This window comes from Pundamilia nyererei, unplaced genomic scaffold (assembly GCF_000239375.1).
Source record: "Pundamilia nyererei isolate P.nyererei 1_Seehausen unplaced genomic scaffold, PunNye1.0 scaffold00070, whole genome shotgun sequence".
NCBI classification, from domain to species: Eukaryota; Metazoa; Chordata; class Actinopteri; order Cichliformes; family Cichlidae; genus Pundamilia; species Pundamilia nyererei.
Genome location: NW_005187471.1, coordinates 885,948 through 905,669, shown reverse-complemented (window position 1 = coordinate 905,669; position 19,722 = coordinate 885,948). Strand labels below are relative to the sequence as shown.

Sequence of the window (19,722 nt, the reverse complement as noted above, 5' to 3'; positions counted from 1 at the left end):
ACATGGGCAGAGAGAGCTAAGAATCATTCAGGCACCATGGCCAGTTTGGTGAGGGCAACGTTGGAGCATCCCTTGTGCAAATTTGGAGCTATAACAGGCTTTTCAGCTTGTACATATTTAGCTATAGGTGACCCAACAGGGAAAATATTTAGCTCCAGTTAGAGAGAAAAATAAAACTTGCCTTTTAGACACTGTCAGCTGATATTGTGGCTGGCACTCTGCCCGGTGTCTTTGCAGTCACCTTCAAAAGGCTTTTGTGGTTTAAACCATAAAACTTGGGGAATTACACAGCAGATTCTTTGCTAGAGGCTCGGATTTCAGAGCATCGCTTAGAAACACTATGAAAAATATCCAACAGTCTGTCTTCATGTAAAATACCCAGAAGAGGGGAGGGGCGAGGGGGCGAGGGGGGGAGGTCCAGGTGAAGGGTAAATGCTGCACTCATGTGGGGAAAATGAGCAGCGCTTTTTTTCTTCTTCTTCTTTTTCCTCTGGAGTCATATGACAGGACACGCCCATCATTAAGTGTTGCGTTCAGTGCTGACGGAACGCTCACTTCTCTATGAGTCGCAGTTTGATGCACAGTAAGGCCACAAAGAAAATTGATTAGCAAGAAAGAAAAATTGAAAGCCAAGTAACTTCACACAAGTTGTATTATCTCGTGATTTTGTTAAATCAGTATACAGCAGCTGAAAGATAAACACAGACAAAAAACACAAGTAGTTTAACAGTTATATTTAAATCAACTTTTCATGTAAAGTTGACTACCTGAGAACTAGACTACTTTTTCAGTTTTAGATTGTTAAACCTATAGGGAGAGAAATAATGCATGCCGTGCCTCAAATCATTCTGGGCAACACGTGGGATGCAAGGTCCATTGAAAGTTTTGAGTTTTCATATTTCCGACAGCATTTGAAAGCACCATCGTAACTTCGGACAGACAGCGGAACCAGTGAAGGAATTCGGGAGTTGCCAGCGCCAAGTTCACATACCGTCAAGAAGGAGGAGTTTTCAGGTCATCTTTTTTTTTTTAAAAACAAGGAGGGTTAACTGTAAGTATTTACTCCCTTGGTAAATATCTATCTACACTTTCCTCTCAACACAGCTGTTTCAGTGTTAGCGTTAGTTGACAAGAAAGCGGAACTAGCTAACTAGCAGGCCAGCACGTACATTAGCCTGTTTAAGAAATTACCCTCTCGGATTTTACCCTCTTTGCGATAGCTGAGCACCACTGCAAGTTTTCAGACAATGTAAGACAAGTTTAATTCGCTTTGATAAACTGTTTGACATTTGTCTCTTCCTCTTTTGTAACTTTTTCATTGCGTTTAAGAAGTGTTGTTTTGGAAACCTCTCGGCCCCAGTGATAGTGTAATGGGTGTGGGACACTGCCTGAAACTACGGGGGTTTCTTGTAATGCTTTTTCACTTGTTTATCAAGTGATCCACGTTACGTGGCCACTTGGCAGTTAACCACAGTCAGGTGTGTGGATACGTGTTACAGCAGGAATCATTAACCACATGTCGTATTTTCCTCAGTCTTCTGTCTTGAAGAATGCTTTTATCGTTTACAAATAGTTGAATCAAATGTCGCAGTTTAGGCTTTGCCTGTCTGGTATGATGTCATAGGTCCCCTTGTTTGTTATTAGTCAACCCTCCTACCCAAAACATGACACACTTTCCTCCTCGGCATAATAAATAGGTTGTCTTTATTCAAGACAGCCTGTAAGGACAAATCGTTGAACAATAGCTTCTGTCTGATTGTTTAAAGAAAATAAAACATCAAGAGTGAAATGAGGATATGTGTTCAACGTGATTGGAATAAGACGCCACCTGTGCTCCAATCAAATCTGGAGGAACAGGTTTGGGTAGAAGAACAAGAAACGCATTTCCCTGTGTGGTGTTTGCCACTTGTGCTTGGTCAAGTGAAGAAACTGCAACATGAATCGGTATGTTCTTTAGCCTCGGTTGTATTATTTCCTTTGTTCCTCTGAACTAACATTTTTCTGTTTGTATTAACTGTGGAATGAATTTAAGGGTTGGGTACGTAGTTTGGGGTGCAAATAAACAAAATGTAATATTTAAGTCATATACTTGGTAAATCTAGTCACATATGTGGCTAAACACAGAGAACATTTGCTATCAGTTTATAAAAAGCTCTGCTTTTACTGTCACATTTATTATGTATCGCTGACATGTTCATCTGCCCTCATCGTGGCTATCTAAAGAGTGTACGTGTGTAAAGGAGTCCACCTTCATTGTTATAGTTGTAAACTCACATCAGTGTCTTGCCAAGTCCAATAATCGGTCAGAAAAGGCAGTGAAGCCTGAGTGAATAAAGTGCACTCTTGTCCAAAAAGCAGAGTCAACAACATTAAATCCTCTGCACTGTCTGCCAAGTAGACTATCCGTGTTTTGTTTTTTCTTTTTGCCTTTCCTTTTCCCCTCAGGATGTTTAGGGGCTGCAGGTTTGAAAGGGAACTTGAAGTTCAGGGGTTATTTGCAAAACAGGAAAATGCCACTTGAATGTTAACAAGGAAAAGCAGATGACAGGAAAAATGAGGAAAAAAAGCAGCAGTGTTTGCATCTAAAAACTCTAGCCTTGGAGTAAATGATTCAGCTTTGTTTTTACAGTTTACTGCTTCTGCCCTTGACAGTACAGTGATAGGAAAACAAGCTTAATTCTTTGGTTATGATGAGCTTTATCTAATGTTGCCTTGTTCACCAAAGCTTGTCTGAGGCCATTACGCCAGTCATTTTTAGCATATCCCATGATACGAGACTGCATGAAGGTCACCTGACAAAGTAATTTTGTTTGGATTGGATTTGTATCTGCTAAACTCCTGCACGAGCTAACATCACTCATTATGTGATCCAAATTATAACTGCAACAATTAACACACTTTGTTCCTCTAAATGAATTGTACTGAAATGCACAATACAAGTTGGGAGACAGCTTGTTCCTCGTGTATCTTGTTTTTAGATCTCTAACAAACATAAGCATTTTCTTCTGATCTGTTTTCATCTGTCTTGTTTTGACTGAACTATTCATACTCTGCATTGTTTGAAAACTACAGAGGGCACAAAAAAACAGGCAGTTTTCACACTTTCTGGGTTTTAGTTGCTAGACACGGTCAGCTCTTCCTGCTGCTGTTCACAGTTTCTTGATGATACTGCCTCATGCCTAGCCTGCTGTTTTTACAAATTGTGCATGATCATGAAATCTGAATGTTGATCTGAACAGAGCATGCACTGAGCTGGCAAACATGGACTTGTGCATCCTGATGTGACCAGCTCTGGAAGTTAATCAGATCCAAGATTATAGCAGTAAAACTGCTGTGTGTGTGTCACTTTGTTCTCAGGCATTACCAGTTTTTGGTGACTAACTGACAATGAAGCTTCTTAAGAATTCAGTGTTTAACACAGAGGAAGGAAAGTTGTTTGATTCACATTACAAGGCACCTTTTTTATGGATATATGACAGGACATGGATTTTATGGATGTTATACTGTTCTAATTAAGTTGATTTAGTGTTTCAGTACATATGCCGACCATAAAGATACTAGTGAGTGCACAGCCTGTTATCTTATAATCACATTTTGTCATTAGTTTTGTGTTAAACCAACCACAGAGAGCATCTGCTGTTATATAATTATTCTAATGTAGCAGCATAGCTGTGTTTTAGGTATTTATGCACTTCATTTTCACAGTTCTGTGTTAAAAGTAGCTCTGGTACTGACTTAAGATGTAAAAACTCACTTTTTATTTTGTTATATCAGTTTATGGTATCATGATTTTTCCTTTTCCAGTTTTATTTAGTGACGTACACTGCATCTGTTTCATGCAGCGGGAGATTGATGCATTTTGAAAATTCTGAAGAAAATCACAAGCTCACCACTTAGTTGTAGTCGAATAAGTTAACAAATGTAAATACCACCGTAAACCTCTAAATATTCCTTAAGGACTTTATTTCATGTGCTTTTTATAAACTTTTACTGGTTATTTCACTGAGCTGCAACCTTAAAATGTCTAATAATAACCAGTGATTTAAATTCACTTTTATGTATCGTAGGCAGGCACGATAAGTGTTTCCTGCTAGTTGTCACTATCCAGTCTCACGCCTCTGATTTCCATATCATAAGCTCCACATCAAAGTTCCCTCATTGTTGGCATACATGATTCTACTAGCCATCCCACTGCTAAGCTTTACATGCCTTATCACTAAGCCAGCTCTGTGTCCAGACTCGCAACACTCCTTCAGGGGAAGGAAAAGAGCCTGATTTGTTTGGATTTTGCATCTTTTCTTTCCCTCTCCATATGATGGATACAAACAAGGTGAACATTGATTGCACATTTAAATGCTTAACCTTTTAAATGCGTCCTCTATTTTTAGTAATGTAAAACACTGAGCCTTTTTTTTTCTTTTATTTTGTGGTCTTTCCAAATCTTAACAGATGGATTCATTTATCCTTATTTTTTAAAACATTAATTGTTCTACATTTATGGTTCACTGCTGTAAAAAATGTTGTCAAATCAGATTTGATAACTTTGTAGCGGGTTGTCAATGTGAGGAAACTTTCCACCACAACTTATCACAGTTTTTCTGGTAGATTTATCTACGAACAAGACAGGAAACAAAGTAGACCGAACATTTAATGAGTTGTAATCTCTATAAGCACACATCTGTAAGCACAATATAAACAGTATCTGCAAGCAACATCATTTTGATACCTGAAAATATCAGGTTTCCACTTCTCCTATTCAACAGGCTTTGGTTAAAAGGTCGGAAACCATTGGTTTGTTTTGATAATGACTGGTGAACGGGAAGTGTGGCCTTGATATCCTTCATCTGCTATTGTCGATATCGTGGCTGCATCAGAAGCCTTGATATATCAGCTGTTTTATTGCAGGAAATTCATGTAAAAGAAGCTTATTACATATTATATAAGTTACATATTATATAACCATGTTTGTTTTTTGTTCTTTAAATTTTGTTAACACTTGCAAAGTTCACATGGCAACTGTGCTCAACTTAAAAAATAAGTTGCAATTTCATGATAATTGATGCACTCTGATGCTATTTAGTGACCTTTGAACTCTGCCCCTCTTGCAGGCCTCAGACTATTGAGCTCAGTAAGACGGGAGGAGCCTCCAAACAGGACACCAGCAACATGGATGACATGACTGTGGAACAGATGGCGATTAGGGCCAACCAAGTGACTGATGAGGTACTGACTCCTAAACAATGCATACTCACATCCATTGTGTCATCATCTGTCGAACTGTGAAACTTCCTTAAAGTGAGTTTGTAATATAGAGTTTGTAAATGTACGAATGTCATGCAGGGAAATGGATTATGCTGAAAGGGAGGCACTTCATAAGTTTGCTTATATGCTCTGTATATGAGCTTTTCAGTATAAATTTTCCTAGACGCGTCAATTTAATTTGGCTACAAGGCAAAACACATCTGCTGAATGTATTCCATTTACTTACCAGTATAAAGGACTAGTATATGTATTTGTAGGGTTGGGTAGGGTCAGTGTAGTATAAATGGTAGAAATCTGCCTAAAGACAAGCCAAGTTTATATAAAAATTAAATTGGTAATGAATGAATGTTTACTTGGATTCAAACTTAGCATTTCATTACAGCAGCCAAGAATTCTTAATAATTAGTCACATAATTCTTTAGGAAACTTCCCAATAAATAATTGGGTAATAACTTAGAAATTGTTTATCCCCAGACAGCATTCGATAAGTGATCACAGTTTGAATATAAAAAGGGATTTTCATTGAGTGTCGCTTGATGACAAACCAATGCTAGGCATCCAGAAGGCTAGCATTGTAAGTCCGGGCAGCTATTACGTCCCGCATGCAAAACCACAGTTAGCTTGTGTGCAGGAGAAATAACCAGGGTCTGACTGAAGGTTAAAACTATCCACCAGCTAGCACCTATGAAAGTTGGTTTTTGAATCCTTAGAAAAGAACATAAGCTATAGCTCCAAATTTGGCATAAATACCCGAGAGAGATATTGGTCATCTTATTTTAACTCTGGCAGGAAAGCTTTTGAATATTTTACATAGTATTCATAAGTATAAGCAACAAATCTGAAATATTTAAACCACTAACAGTATTCATAGGAAGTGTGCGCATGCATGTGCCTGTGTGTGCGCACGCGTGTGTGTATAACTTTACGCCTAATTTAACCTGATAGCTCCCTTACCCCTCTGGTTTTGACAGTTTAAATGTTATCAGCTATATCTTAGTGTTTTATTATCAGGGAGATAATTGTTTAATCAGCACTTCAGGGTATCATATAATCAGCCATCTGAATCAAATGGAAGCAAATTAACCTGCTAGCTGGGCTTGTAGCTGTGCACTTCACCTTCATGTAATTTTTACTGTACTAATTATCTGTGGCTTTTGTTTCTTTTTCTCTTTGTGTGCTTTCTGACTTAACCTGCAATCTTCTTTTAATCTTTCTTCTGTCTGCTGCTGCCTGGTTGACGTAGGAGAAAAGAGGAAGGGACAGGGCTTGGGAGGGTCCTTCTGCTAATGCTTACCACTCTGGCTTTGGGTAACCACTCATATCATACCTGAAACACTGTCATGCAGGGACTGGTAATGTGTCAGGGCATTACAGGAATTGGTTATAAGACCAGATTATCTTTAGGAAGCTAAATATGAGGTGTCTTTCTAATATCACAGCTGTTTTGCAGTCATAAAAACTAGGTTTAAAGACCCTCGAGGCTGTAAAATTAGTTAAATATTTGTGATATTTTCTGATAATCCTGACATATTGCAGCCAGTTAATACCCATATGCAATTTTCTGCTTCTCTGTGTGTAGAATAACAACTGTCATGCACCTCACCTAACTTTACTTTCAATTAAGCCATTCCTAACAAATAAAAGAAACACCTCAGGATTCATCTGTTTCTCAAAGAATTGTCGCAGCATCCTGATCTGGAAAATTTGGCTAAGACAGTGGTTTCAAGCTTAATTAGCCAAGTTCAAGGATTTTGGGAGACATAATGTAATGTTTATCCACCCAAGTGATGTTCTGGCTAAGCCAACAGAAACCTGGCTGAGCTCATCATATCCCTCTCGCCAATTCTGTGTTTGTCTGTTTCTCAGCTCACTGATTAATGTATTCAGAGCAAACATAACACAGAGAATGAGGAATCTGGTCCTCGCGCTCTCGTTAGCAGTTCATTAGTGATGGTAACAATGAAGTCGCATATGTGCTTCAGTCCTCCACTCCTCTGGATGCTCTGTTCTCTTCACTGCGTTTACTATTAATAGAGAAACAAAAGCTGTAACTCACCTGAACCGACTGCATTCCAGTTCACCGCCGTCACTTTGTGTCTGTGGGTGTATTTGTATTGTTGTCCACGCTATCCTTGGAAATGTTAAGCTTTTTTTTTTTGTAAGCGTTATCCATCTCACCAGATGAAGGACAATTAACATATATATATATATATATATATGCACACACACACACAGGGGTGCACATTAAAAAAGTGACGCCAGTATACCATGTCAGGATGCTCAAACATTTCAATTAACAACATACGACAGAAATACAGCACATCCTCACAACTGATTGACTGGAACAAGGAATGAGTTAGTTTTTCTTTAAGAATTAAAAAAAAAAAGCCATCAGTTCAGAGTTGTCAGATTTAATTTTGTGTTGAAGGAGTCTGAGTGAATCAGTGTTCACTATCAGATCTATTGCTGTTAGTGCATACACTTCTCCCCCAATGACTGCAGAGTGCTGAGGAGCTTACAGCTGAGCAGTGCTCTTAGAGTGCAGGGAAATTAAATCAGACAGTATACCATATTAACCTACAGCTCCATACTCTTAAATGTGGTTTTATAAATTTGCTGGTATCTACTTTCATTTATCTGTGAATATCAGATGTGTAGCATCTTCCCTGTTTTGCTTATCACTTGCATCTTTCCGCTTTCCTGATTTTCTCTCTCTCATTCTCTCTGTCTCTCGTTCTCTCTCTCTCTCGTTCTCTCTGTCTCTCGTTCTCTCTCGCACAATAATCAGTGTATCTGTTTACATTAGCAGTTAAGCAATCGAAGTTTTAAAACTATATCTATACTTAAGTTCACAGAACACTGCCCTGTTAGCTGCCTCTTATTTGTAGCATGGGATTGCACACTAATTGAGCCAGATAAACCAATGCAGCATAAGAAGTCTTAGGTGTAACTACAGTTACTACTTGAGTTTTTTCCAGTCTGTTTACAGATTACTTTTAACTAGAACCTTGAATCCTCATTACACTCTAATGCCTTCTGTTTGTCTTTTGTTTTAAAGTCACTTGAAAGCACACGGAGGATGCTACAGATGGCAGAAGAGGTGAGACTTTATTGATTTTGCTCTTGCCAATAAACAACTGTGATATATTCAGTGGAGTCTTGCTGTAGCAGCCAGACAGGTTTTGTTTTTTTGTTTTTGTCGTAGGCCATTACCTGAGGTGGGATCAAGAACTTTGGCTTGATTAAGCATCCAGATTTATAATTTTGTTAGTATTTAAATGCCCAAACCCTGATTGGAGATACCTAGACTGTGCTGTTGCTTTAGCAAAGCATTTGTTACTACCTGTCAGTTTTTTTTGGCTGAAACCAGAAATGTTGGTCCTTGTTCTGCTCTCTGAGAGAGGCTGTGTGAGCTGGAGGGTTTGTGTGCTTGAGCTGTAGACCAGAAAAAGGACACAGGATAAAATGGCCACTTCCCTTTTATCCTAATTCTGAAATCTAACAAACTCTTGATTATTTTAAATGCATAAATTAATTTGTAGACATTTGACTTTTTTAACTTGTTTTTCAGAGCAAACAAACAGGCGTCAACACAGTGGTGATGTTGGACCAACAAGGAGGTAGATGAAGATGTTTTTTTTTCTGTTAAATATTTGTGGTATTATCAAGACAATTACTGGATGCTAATGATTAAGTTTAAGGAATTGCTGAGTCATTTGTTGATTTAAAAAAAATAAAATAAAAAATACTTGGTAGTCAAAATCAGCCAAAGAGCATAGCCTTTAATGACAGTTTTTAACATTTTTTTGTCCCTCTAATTTTGATGATTTAAGAGTACAGATTTCCTGATTTTAAAAAAATTATTTATTTATTTTGCGCCAAAGGAAGTCTGTACAAAAATTTTTCTGGTATTTAACCAAAACAAAACATAAATTGCAAGAAAAGAATGTGTAAAGATGCTTGAGAATGTTATGCCAGTAGAAATATTTTCTTTCTAGACATGAGATGAATTAATTTGCACCAACAACAGTGGCTGCAGGCACGCTATAGTGTTGTGTTAAGTTGGGGGGTTTACACATCTGAATTTGCAGCATCCAGGCAAATATATTCATTGTCGTACTGAAATTCACCATTTATAAAAATTGGCCATTGTTATACTTTTTATTTGAGTAAGCTTTGCTTTAACTTTCGAGTGCTGTTGCAGGTTTATGTTCCATGCTAAACAATTGTGTATTTGTATTTATTGCACTAACTGCAGTATTTTTACAATATGCCTCTTTTCTGCTGCAGTGGCCCAGTTATTGACCCAGTTTGAAAATTCCCCCAGGGATCATTTAGTATAATTAAATCTATTCTAAAAATGAATAAATCAAGGTGATATTTAAAACACAATTTACAACCGTTTTCTAGTGCATAGCAAGCAGAGTTTGACATGGTGTGCTGTGCCTGTCTGTTTTAGAACAGCTGAGCCGTGTGGAGCGAGGCATGGATCAGATCAACCAGGACATGAGACAGGCTGAGAAAAACCTTACCGACCTCTCAAAGTGCTGTGGCATCTGTGTCTGCCCCTGTGATAGGTATAGTGTATACTTGGAGCTGCCGAGAGATCTAAATCACTGACTTTTGGATCCATAACACCTTTTTTTTTTTTTTTTTTTGTGCTGTGGTGGCTTGTATGTTCATTGTGTGTACGTGACTATTTTTTTATGGGGGTTCACAATGATACAAAGCAAACACACAAGCAGTCTGTGTAAAGCTGAGAAAACTGCATTTTACAGTACAACCTGTTATTTTGGTGTTGTACAAAAGTAAAAATTGCACTAATTTCTTCTATGCATGTTAAGTGACAATTGAATTACTTTGCTACTGTTTGCATTGACATAAAACCTTTCAGTTTTGCTCCTTAATACAAAAGCTGGACTTGGTTGCAGAATATTTGGTTGAATTTTTAAAAATTCAAAGCAATGCAGGTTGTTTGTTTTTTGTTTGTTTTGGTTTTGTTTTTTTTTAGAATGAGAGGGCAGCACTTATCTCCCAAGCAGCATTTCTCCCGAGAATCTATAGAGTATTCTAAGTATTAATCCTTTAAAGGATACTAAACATTTACGTTTACGCTCTGGACAGTCCTGTCTAGAGCGTAAATGTATGTAATGTGAACTTTAAACGGCTAAGTTGTGAACATGGGGCTTTATTCATTCACATTTTCAAGGAAAATTAACAAGACGCTCAGAAAATGTATGTTTTAGCTTTGTGACCCTCTTGCTTACAACTCTTAAAATATTGAATATTATTTGCTTAAAGATCTCCACAATATCAGTGGTCAGTCAGGAACATTTCTCACGAATACATGATTGGCTGCTGTGGCCCAAATGTAAAGTAAAGTGTGCGTGTTAGTCCCCATAGGGAAATAGTTCCTCTGCATTTAACCCATTCACCCAGTGAAGCAGTGGGCAGCCGCCAGCGCAGTGCCCGGGGAGCAGTGTGTACGGACGGTACCTTGCTCAGGGGTACCTCAGGGTAGCCGTTCAGTGGAGTCGAACCCCCGACCTTCCGATCATGGGGCCACCACTCTACCTACTGAGCTATCCCTGCCTGTGGCAATGTGGCTCACAATGTCTGTGTGTGTGACATAAGGAGAAAAAAAAACTCTGCTTGGCAAATGTACATTTCGTGGTGAGAAGATTGCTGATTAAATTTGTGAGCATTTCCAATCATTAATGGATAGATAGGAAATGTGATGGTGTTTCAGCCAACTTCTTAATGTGAGCTGCATACTCATCTGGGCTAAATGCACTTATAATCCTCCATGCAGCGATGATTTTGGAGTGTCACTTTGTGTGCACATTGAGATCCTATGATGGTTTTAACATGGCAAAAAAAATCTTCCCAAAATGCTTTCACTTTGGAGAAGAAGATTCTTTGATTATCAAGATATAAGGTAGGGAATCCTTTGAGTTTCATGGCTATTACTGAACATGTAATTGTTGCAGTGACTGAACTTAAGTACTTCTGCATTTGTTCGTGCATCCTGACACGCTGTTTTTTTGTTTTTGTTTTTTTTTTCGCTCCAGAGTGTCATCAATCGAGAATGACTCACGGTATAAGCGTACCTGGGGTACTGGAGGAACTGAAGGTGAAAATGATGCAGATGGCTCAAAAGTGGTCTCAAAGCAGCCTTCAGGCGTCCGCAATGGCCAGGCTGCCCAGGTTAATGCTGCGGGACCATCAGGCCCATACATCCAGAGGTACTGTCCTGGTTGTTTTATATTGCTAAAAGTCTTGAACTTTTTGGTGTTGCCAAAACTATTGCAGTCACTTTAACAGAACATATGTATACTTTGCATATGTATAACAGAATAACCAATGATGCACGTGAAGATGAAATGGAGGAGAATTTGGAGGCGGTCGGCAGCATCATTGGCAACTTGAAAAGCCTTGCTGTGGACATGGGAAGTGAGATAGACAAGCAGAACAAACAGATTGACCGCATCAACGACAAGGTAAAAACGGCTTAAAATCACATGAACCTCTAGTAAATGTGAAAAGGGGTCCAAGTAAATTTACTTTACTGATCCATAAAACACTTAGTTGCTGTTTTTTTTGTTTTTTTGTTTTTTTTTGTTTGTTTGTTTTCTACACTCCCCCCTAAATAATTAGAATTGTATGTAGTTGATGCTCATGTCTGCGTCGACTCATTGCTCCATATGATGGGGTGTTATCCCCTCATGTATATCAGGTTTTTGTAAAAACATTCACAAACATGCATATGTTCTTACAGAGGATGAGAATGGAAACTTACTCATAAAAATTTACAACTGATAATAAATTGCTACTTGGGGAAGGAAAAACAGCTGTATAACTGCCCCTTTCCACCTGTCTGTGTCTTTAGGCGGACATGAATAAGCTGCGCATTGATGAAGCAAACCAGAGGGCCAACAAGCTCATCAAATAGATGAGAAATCCCGCTTCTGTTAGTTTCATCAACCTTGAGCCTCTCTCGCCACACACACACACACACACACACACACACACACACACACTATATATTTGTGCGCATCTGCAAACATACTTTGCAAGTAAAAAGAAATTCTCTCATGAAGAAGTTTTGCCAGTAGTGTGCCTGCCTTTATCGCACTAAGTTGTACGTAGAGTGAAGACAACTTCTTGGACTGTCCACCACTATTCACACCCTTTTACACACATGCCTAGTCATGCTGGACCGTGAGAAACAGTGTGAGATACTTCAGTAAGTGGCTGACTGCCTATCACTGCTGTTTGATACCAAACTACATGCATGTAACCTTCACAGGGAGGGAAGTGGCACATTTGCTGCTTTCCGTTTTGTTTTGTTTTTTGTTTCTCATCTAAGTCAAGAATGAGCTGTTTTGTTGATGTGACCGTTAACTCATCAAAACTGATAAGCTGTTGTCTCCATACAGCCTCATGTATTTTAAAAGGAAACATCAACTCTGGTCTGAAATGAATCTTACTCAAATCCTTATACATACTCCTTATCATTGTGTAATTAGGTTTATTGTATCATGTGTAATGCTTTGATATTATTTGCTTATTTAATTACTCATGAAGCAGAAATGACTTGCGAATAAAGTTCTCTTTAACACTTTGTTCCCATGCCATTTATGCCTGTTCATATAAAAGGGCTATTTAAAAAAATATATAAATATAAAAAATAAAAATCTAATGTTGTACCTGAATGAAAGAATTTTGATGTTGTTACTACTTAAAATTTCTGATAGATGGGGAGTTAAGGTCATTGTAATTACTTGCTACAAAGAGATGACCTGTGGTTAGAAACATTGTATAGCAATCACTCGTTTTTCTTATGAGAAGGAAGGTCTGCAAGGATCATGAGGTCTGTTTATCATTACCTGCCCTGAAGCAATTAGTTTACTTCACAATAACACTGAACTTGGGATATGTAACAGTAGGTGAACTGCTCTCTTCTATGTTCACCGTTTCTTCACTTTGATCACAGTGTTGATGTAAATACTGTTTAACAGGATGACTAGAGGCAATTAATCCAATTTCTTAACTTTGTTTCCTCTTAATGGTTAATGGAGATTAGAAGCTTACAAGAGGAGACATAACAAACCTGTGCAGGGCAATTTGATAATTGTGGAACTGTTCAGTTCTGAACCACAGATGAGCATTGTTTAACCTGATGTGAGGTCTCTTTATGTGCTAGGTTCAGGCCAGTTGGTTACTAAAATCTTGGCATTTTAAAAACAATAACCTATAATAAAAAGTGGTGAAATCTGTAGGAACCCAATCAATCTTATACACGATGTACGGTTGTGTTGTAACAGCCGCTGCATCGTAAAAGGCTCCTCTTACATGTGTAAATAGTCTTTACAGCACAGCTATGGTACAATATCATCTGACGATGGAAAGGAGAATTTAAATTTGTGTTGTCGAAGCTGTAGCCAGGCTGAGAAATCGTCGCTGGCAGCAAAAATGCAAAAAGTATACATGTAAGTGAAAGTTGTTAAAGGGGTAAACACAGAGGCACAATAAGTCCTGGTGGGTTGTATTAAGGCTTGCTGAGGAAAATTGGCCATTGATAAAGGGATACAATGTGCCCAAAGTATCTCTCGTATGAATCTTCTTTCTTATTTGTTTTGAAGAAAAATGCTAATTTGCATGCTGTGCTGCAGGCATATACCTACTCAGTTTGTAAGGATTGAAATGAACTGTTTTCAGGGCTTTGTATTGCTATAAGTGATCATCCTCAGCCTGTTACGTATGAGCTCGGATCTAATTAGTCTATTCTAAAGCTGCCTTGCTGTCTGGAAGCTGTTTATTCATTGTTTCACCCACAGCCACTGGAATGTAAATACAACAGTTTTGTGTATTTTAAATATGTTCATATGGAGCTCATCTTATCTGAAATTAGCTCGGTGAGCGGATGACTGCTCAAAGTGAAAATGCCTTCTGTTTCACGCTTGCCACTGTTGAATTGTTTATACTCAATAAATCTCTTCTGAAATTCAATTGAATGCACTTTTTTTTTTTTTTGATGTAGTGACAATAATTAAAGACTGCATTTGTTTAAAAAAAACAAAACAAGCTTGTATATTATCATTTTAATTTAACTTTATTTCAAAATGTTTTTTTGGTTTTTTGGGGTTTTTTTGTAGGGTCAACATTTTTGGATATTTTACATACCTGGAAGTACAAAATGCAATTTTTAAAAACCACTAAACGGAAAAGGCAGGTAGGGAAGGTGTGAAGGAATAACTGTGGATGAAGGTGACAAAGTCGAAGTGTCAATCTGTAGATATATCGACCAACAGAAAGCATAGTGAATCTGTGGGATGCAAGTCTCAAAACATTTTGAGGTGCTAAAAAATTTGAGTAGCATGGTCACGATGTTCTGCTGGCACACGGCGCACAAAAGCTTCTGTAGTTTGTGTTCATACAGCCACAAGAAGATCATGGCTTTAACAATTGCTTTAATCTGTAGACATAGATGCTACCATGTTTACTAGAAAACACTTGAGCTGAACATTTATCCTCCTAGATTTGACTTCCATCGCTTTAGTGAGGTCACTTGAGTTGGATCATAATTCGGGGACAAGGCAAAACGGCAGTGAGACTGACAGAGTCCCCATCCTGGCATCAAAGTATAAATGCAGATCCATGTACTGTACATACTTTTAATTGAAATGCTGATTTCTGTAATGGCTTTATTGTTGGAAATTCCCATATGAACTTATTTCCACTCCTTACATTCATATTAAAAACACATTCCTTCAGCTCCGTACGGCTACTGTACGATCCTCACCTTGGTTGGGGAGCATGCCTGGTCCTGTTGTGTGGTGTGGAAAAGCAGGAAAGGCTCATGCAACCCTTTGCTTTTCTAGACTTTGGCTAGTTCTATAAAACTTCAAATAATGATGCAGGCTCTTGTAAACTGCTTTCGTGAATAACAGCACCTGGTTTAAATTCTAGTTCATCCTGATGCTAACATTTTGTCGTCTTTTAGCATTTCTATTTGTGTAATGAATAAAGTCCAACTTGCAAGACTAAAGGGGTGTTTCATAAAGCAAGGACTGCTGGTTGAAGGTGCTTTTTTTTTTTTTTTTTTTTTTTTAAATAAATCAAGAGAGGCGTACATGGGCATGAACACATTACGGGGGTTCTGGGGCAAATACAGTACATGTAAAAAGCCCCTAACCTCCCATCATGTTGTGCTGCTGCATGGTCTTATTTTCATAGTTGTTTTGCACCTCTGTGTAGTCATTTACCCCCTGTACTTTGTCTTTGATCGTGACCCATTTGTCAGATTAAATACTTGGCTTGTGCTTTTTTGTCTTCTTGACCCATATTTTTATTTAGCCTTATTTGGGTCAGCATGTTTCTGTAATTAAAAAGTACAAACCTGAAGGCATTTATCCAGTATCATGTTTTCACAAACCAAGTAGTAAAATTCAAAGATGGAGAAGTTCTGATTTCTAAAAAAAACATTTGCTTTTTATATTTCGTTAGAACAAAACTTGAACTGCACTTGAAGTTTTAGCTTGAACTGCACAAAGAAAAACTACTCTCATGGGAAGCCGTGAAGTCATAATTACAGGTAAAGCCCTGCAAATGAACATTTCAGTGTTGCAGATTTGATCCCTATTTTGTGAGTCTGAGCTCATCACTGACCTACAACTCCATAACAAAAGCTGTCTTTTGTACATGGCAGTGTTTGCGCTTATTTCTGCTTTTTTTGTGCATTTTAAAAGGGTAATTAAGATGATCTGTGACTGTAAATGCTATTGATTCTTGATGCATGTAAACCTGAATAACTACTGCTTTTCTGAGCCACCTTTATGAAGCACCCCTCAGATATTCCAACACTTTTTACGTGTGTCACTACAAGCCAAATTTGAAGACAAACAAGGTAGGTCAAGTTGGTCTTGTTTGAAGTTTTAAGAATATGACAATAGCACCATATCAAACTAATGTATAGCATACTTCATGCATCTGCATATATATATGTATATACGGTATATGTTGATGGATAGCTCTGAAATTTAAGTTTACACAAGTGTTAAATATATTTCAAGCTGACAGACTGCCACAGTTCAATTGAGAATAAACCTGAATGGGTCCTTATTCAAAACTGACACATTGTGGTGTCACATGACCGCTCGTGCAATGTTGGTAAGCAATTTCAAATCAAGTCAATCATTCACAGTGCATAGAGCATTTAGTTTGCATAACTGCAGATATACTTGGAGAGTGTGTGTATATACTGTACAGCACTATGCTGAGGTTTTCTCATCCCCAAATCTTACATGCCATTTACAAAGCTCTTTAAAAAAAAAAAAAAAAAAGATTATTAAACTCTGGTTCTTTACGTAGCATTTAGTGCTCCAAATTCAAACAGCACAGTATTACAGTTCACAACCATTTGATAAGGCAGGTTATTAAAAGTACTTTTCAGTACTCTTGAGTCATCTTCATTACAGGCCTTCATGTTATACATGGCTATATCAAAGCATGCCTTAGTGAAACAAAAAAAAAAGACAAAAAAACTTCAGCTAAATTATCAAAATGAAAAGTTTTACAAACATTCTTTGGTTGTGTGTGAAGAGGAGCATTCCTGTGCTTTAATTTAATGCTTTGAATTTGGCTTTTCCTAAAAAGAACAAACAAAAACGGTGGACCATTGTAGACATACACTGGCTTAAATACAGGCAAAAGAGTGATGACTTTAACTACAAAATTTATGGTAATTCTCACAAAATAATATAGAAAATCTAGTGACAAAAAGCATACTTTGATTGATTGTACACATAATACTTTCTCTTCCCAGGTTGCCTAGACAACCCCCTCCTCCTGATGGCCTTCCCGTCTCTTTCACTTCTTCTTGGCAAAGCGGCTAAACTTCTTCTCCTTGTCTTTCTTGGCAGAGCTGGGCTCAGGGAGTGCAGCTGAGGAGGAGGGAGGGGGCAGGCTCTGGGCTTTGGCCCCCGAGGGCCCCGATGCCTCCTCTGCTGCCAGGGGCTGAACGGCCTTTTCCATGGCCTGGCTCCAACGCTGGAGCTCTTCCTGAAATTAAACACACGCACACATCGCAGCAGCTTAGAAAGGCAAGTCCACCTCCAGAGGGGCAGTGAGTGTTTTGGTCTCCCAGTCTATTAGCATAAACAAGCAGAGGTGGCCACGCTTTTAACAATGAAACTTGAAATGCTGGTGAGGTTAAACTGGGGTAAAGTAGATAAAGACAAACTCACTGTCAGCATTCTTATTCTGTGAGGCTTAATGATTCCCGTAGGGTAAATTTCTCATAGTGATTCAGAAAGAAACACGAATAACCTCATTTATGTCACATTCTACAACCTTGCCAAATTACTTAGACATGGACAGCAATGCTAAACGGAAACAGTTCGGAGAATTAAATGCAAATGCGTAACTGCTATCTGTAGCATTGCAACCTGTGATTACTGCTTTACATAGGGTCAGCCATTATATGAGATGCCTTTTGAAAAGAATAATTCAAGTCCAGGAGAAAGTCCGATGTAATTCAACTCACCTCGTCTTTACACTGGAACAAAAATTCGCTGCCATCTCCAAGCCTGTAAAAGGTTAAAATTATATAAATATTAGAAGCACTTATGTTTTACATTAAAATCGTTAGAATGAAATCATGTTAACATCCAGACATTTCCCTGAAATTGGCAAATAAGTGAAAAACTCTTTTACTGCGTGCCAAGTTTTGCCTGTCTGCGTATTTCTTAACAACCACTAGATGTTTGAGTGGAAGTCATGTTATTAAAGCAAATGCATGCTCTTTATTGCACATATGGTGCAATAAACCATGGTGTCAGATATTGCCATTTTGTCAAAGGCGCTGGCAAAATTAAGATTATGCACCAGTTGTCCAACTTGCACCTGGTTTAGCCAGTAATGATAAATAATTATTTATGGATGCTTGTAAAGGTCACACTGGCTGACCTTGATGTTTTCTAGCTCTAGAGTTGATGCGAGGGGGGATATTTTAATTCACACCATGATCTTTTACCAAACCTTAGCAATTACTTTTTAGTTGCTAACCTAACCCAGAAGCAAAAATAAAACAGTGGATTAAATCAACTGCTGCCTAATGGATGTCAACTTCCAAAGCCACCTCTTGATCCTTATAACACATGTTCTTCAATACTAGACTATTATTTCTCAACATCTAACAATGCCAGAGATTAATGTTGTAAAGGGGCCCATATGTCCCCAAGGCCACCTCGTGTGTATACAGAGAGCAGCAGTATTTGACGCCCTGAGACAAAAACATTCGTATTCAGAATTTGTTAATATCAGTGCAGTGTTTCCTGCCAACGACTACCACACCACCCTAAAGCAGAATATATTAAATCCCATGTTTTACAGTTGCCAAGGTGCTTTTTTCAGGCTTCTTTGATTCAAATAGGACTCAATCTTAAATTGATCTGCCTAGTTTATCCCTCTGAGGACTCTTCTATGTGAACCATGTTTGTGCATCAATGCTGTAGTGTGAAGCAGATTTGTAGTTTTAGTTTGGTTTTTTCTGGAAGTTTTCTTGGTCTCCCATACTTTTTAATGTCTTCCACAGTTTGCCTTAACTATGATTTTCTTTTTTAATGGCTCTTTGGGTTTTGTAAATTGCAAGCTGAAAGCACATTGATATATTAGCTGCTTTGTAGACACCAGCAGTCTTTAGTTTCAGAACTTCAGTCAGCTGCTTAGGACAACCCATGGCTGTTGAGTGATACCAAAACTTTAAAAGTCAGAATTTATCAAACTCTGACAATTCCTTATGACAATTAATATCTAACCAGTTAGGATCTAAGACCATTTTATCAAAGAGCTGAGCAGTGCTTATATTCATTTGTAATTTGCATATAAATCTGTCTTGGCTGCCTGTTTTTTCCTTCATGAAAAATCAAGAGGCTGTGGTTGATTTTTAAAAACCAGAGAACCACACCAAGGTAAAAACTTGCTAAAGTAAACCTTCAGTGGTACAATCCATTCTGAGCAGAGAATTTAATCTATTCAACTAAATTCAACGTGTATTGATTAAGACTTGTATGCGTGAGGAATGTGAGTTTGCATTTAGCTTCTATCTCTTATCAGTTTAAAGGGAGCTTTGGGAAAAAAAATTTTTTTTCTTTTGCTCCCTTTGCAAATGTTAAATGGTAATACCAACATCCATATAACACTGTTAAATATAACACTGCAGTCAGAAAGTGGTGAGTTTAGAAACAGCTTACCTCTGTCCAAAGGTAAAGGAAAAAAATCCACTTTTCCGTATCTCTAAATCTGTTTGAATAACTCCCCATTTGAATAATGGTTACTAAGCTGAAGAGGTTTTGGTGACAAAGGGCTATTTCTCAGCTGTAAATAGGACCGGGGGCTGAGGGGTGTATTCCCGATGTCTCTACTAACTTCCAGTAAATGTAATGAAATTTCAGTCGG

At 38.0% G+C, this 19,722-nt stretch overlaps 2 protein-coding genes across 4 annotated transcripts in view; one reads left to right on the top strand and one right to left on the bottom strand.

Annotated features, from left to right (window-relative positions):
- The first annotated feature begins 908 nt into the window (after positions 1 to 908).
- Positions 909 to 14,274, top strand: snap23.1 (synaptosome associated protein 23.1). 3 transcript variants are annotated; one of them, XM_005736582.1, is made up of 9 exons: positions 1,059 to 1,249; positions 1,767 to 1,944; positions 5,109 to 5,223; positions 8,321 to 8,362; positions 8,834 to 8,882; positions 9,722 to 9,839; positions 11,334 to 11,507; positions 11,618 to 11,762; positions 12,152 to 14,274. In XM_005736582.1, exons 2-9 carry the CDS (start codon positions 1,937 to 1,939, stop codon positions 12,212 to 12,214), a joined length of 714 nt encoding a protein of 237 aa, XP_005736639.1. In that variant the 5' UTR covers positions 1,059 to 1,249; positions 1,767 to 1,936; the 3' UTR covers positions 12,215 to 14,274. The 3 variants fall into 3 exon arrangements, with proteins under 3 accessions (XP_005736641.1, XP_005736639.1, XP_005736640.1); XM_005736584.1 differs by lacking the exons at positions 1,059 to 1,249; positions 1,767 to 1,944 and adding an exon at positions 909 to 1,051; XM_005736583.1 differs by lacking the exon at positions 1,767 to 1,944.
- Positions 14,275 to 15,352: 1,078 nt separating this feature from the next.
- Positions 15,353 to 19,722, bottom strand: part of sptb (spectrin, beta, erythrocytic) — a 41,294-nt gene continuing 36,924 nt past the window's right edge. The window contains exons 36-37 of the mRNA XM_005736581.1: positions 17,810 to 17,852; positions 15,353 to 17,325 (exon numbers count right to left, since the gene is read on the bottom strand). Of these exons, the coding sequence (XP_005736638.1) occupies positions 17,134 to 17,325; positions 17,810 to 17,852 (235 nt within the window). The 3' untranslated portion in view covers positions 15,353 to 17,133. The remainder of the gene's footprint in view (positions 17,326 to 17,809; positions 17,853 to 19,722) is intronic.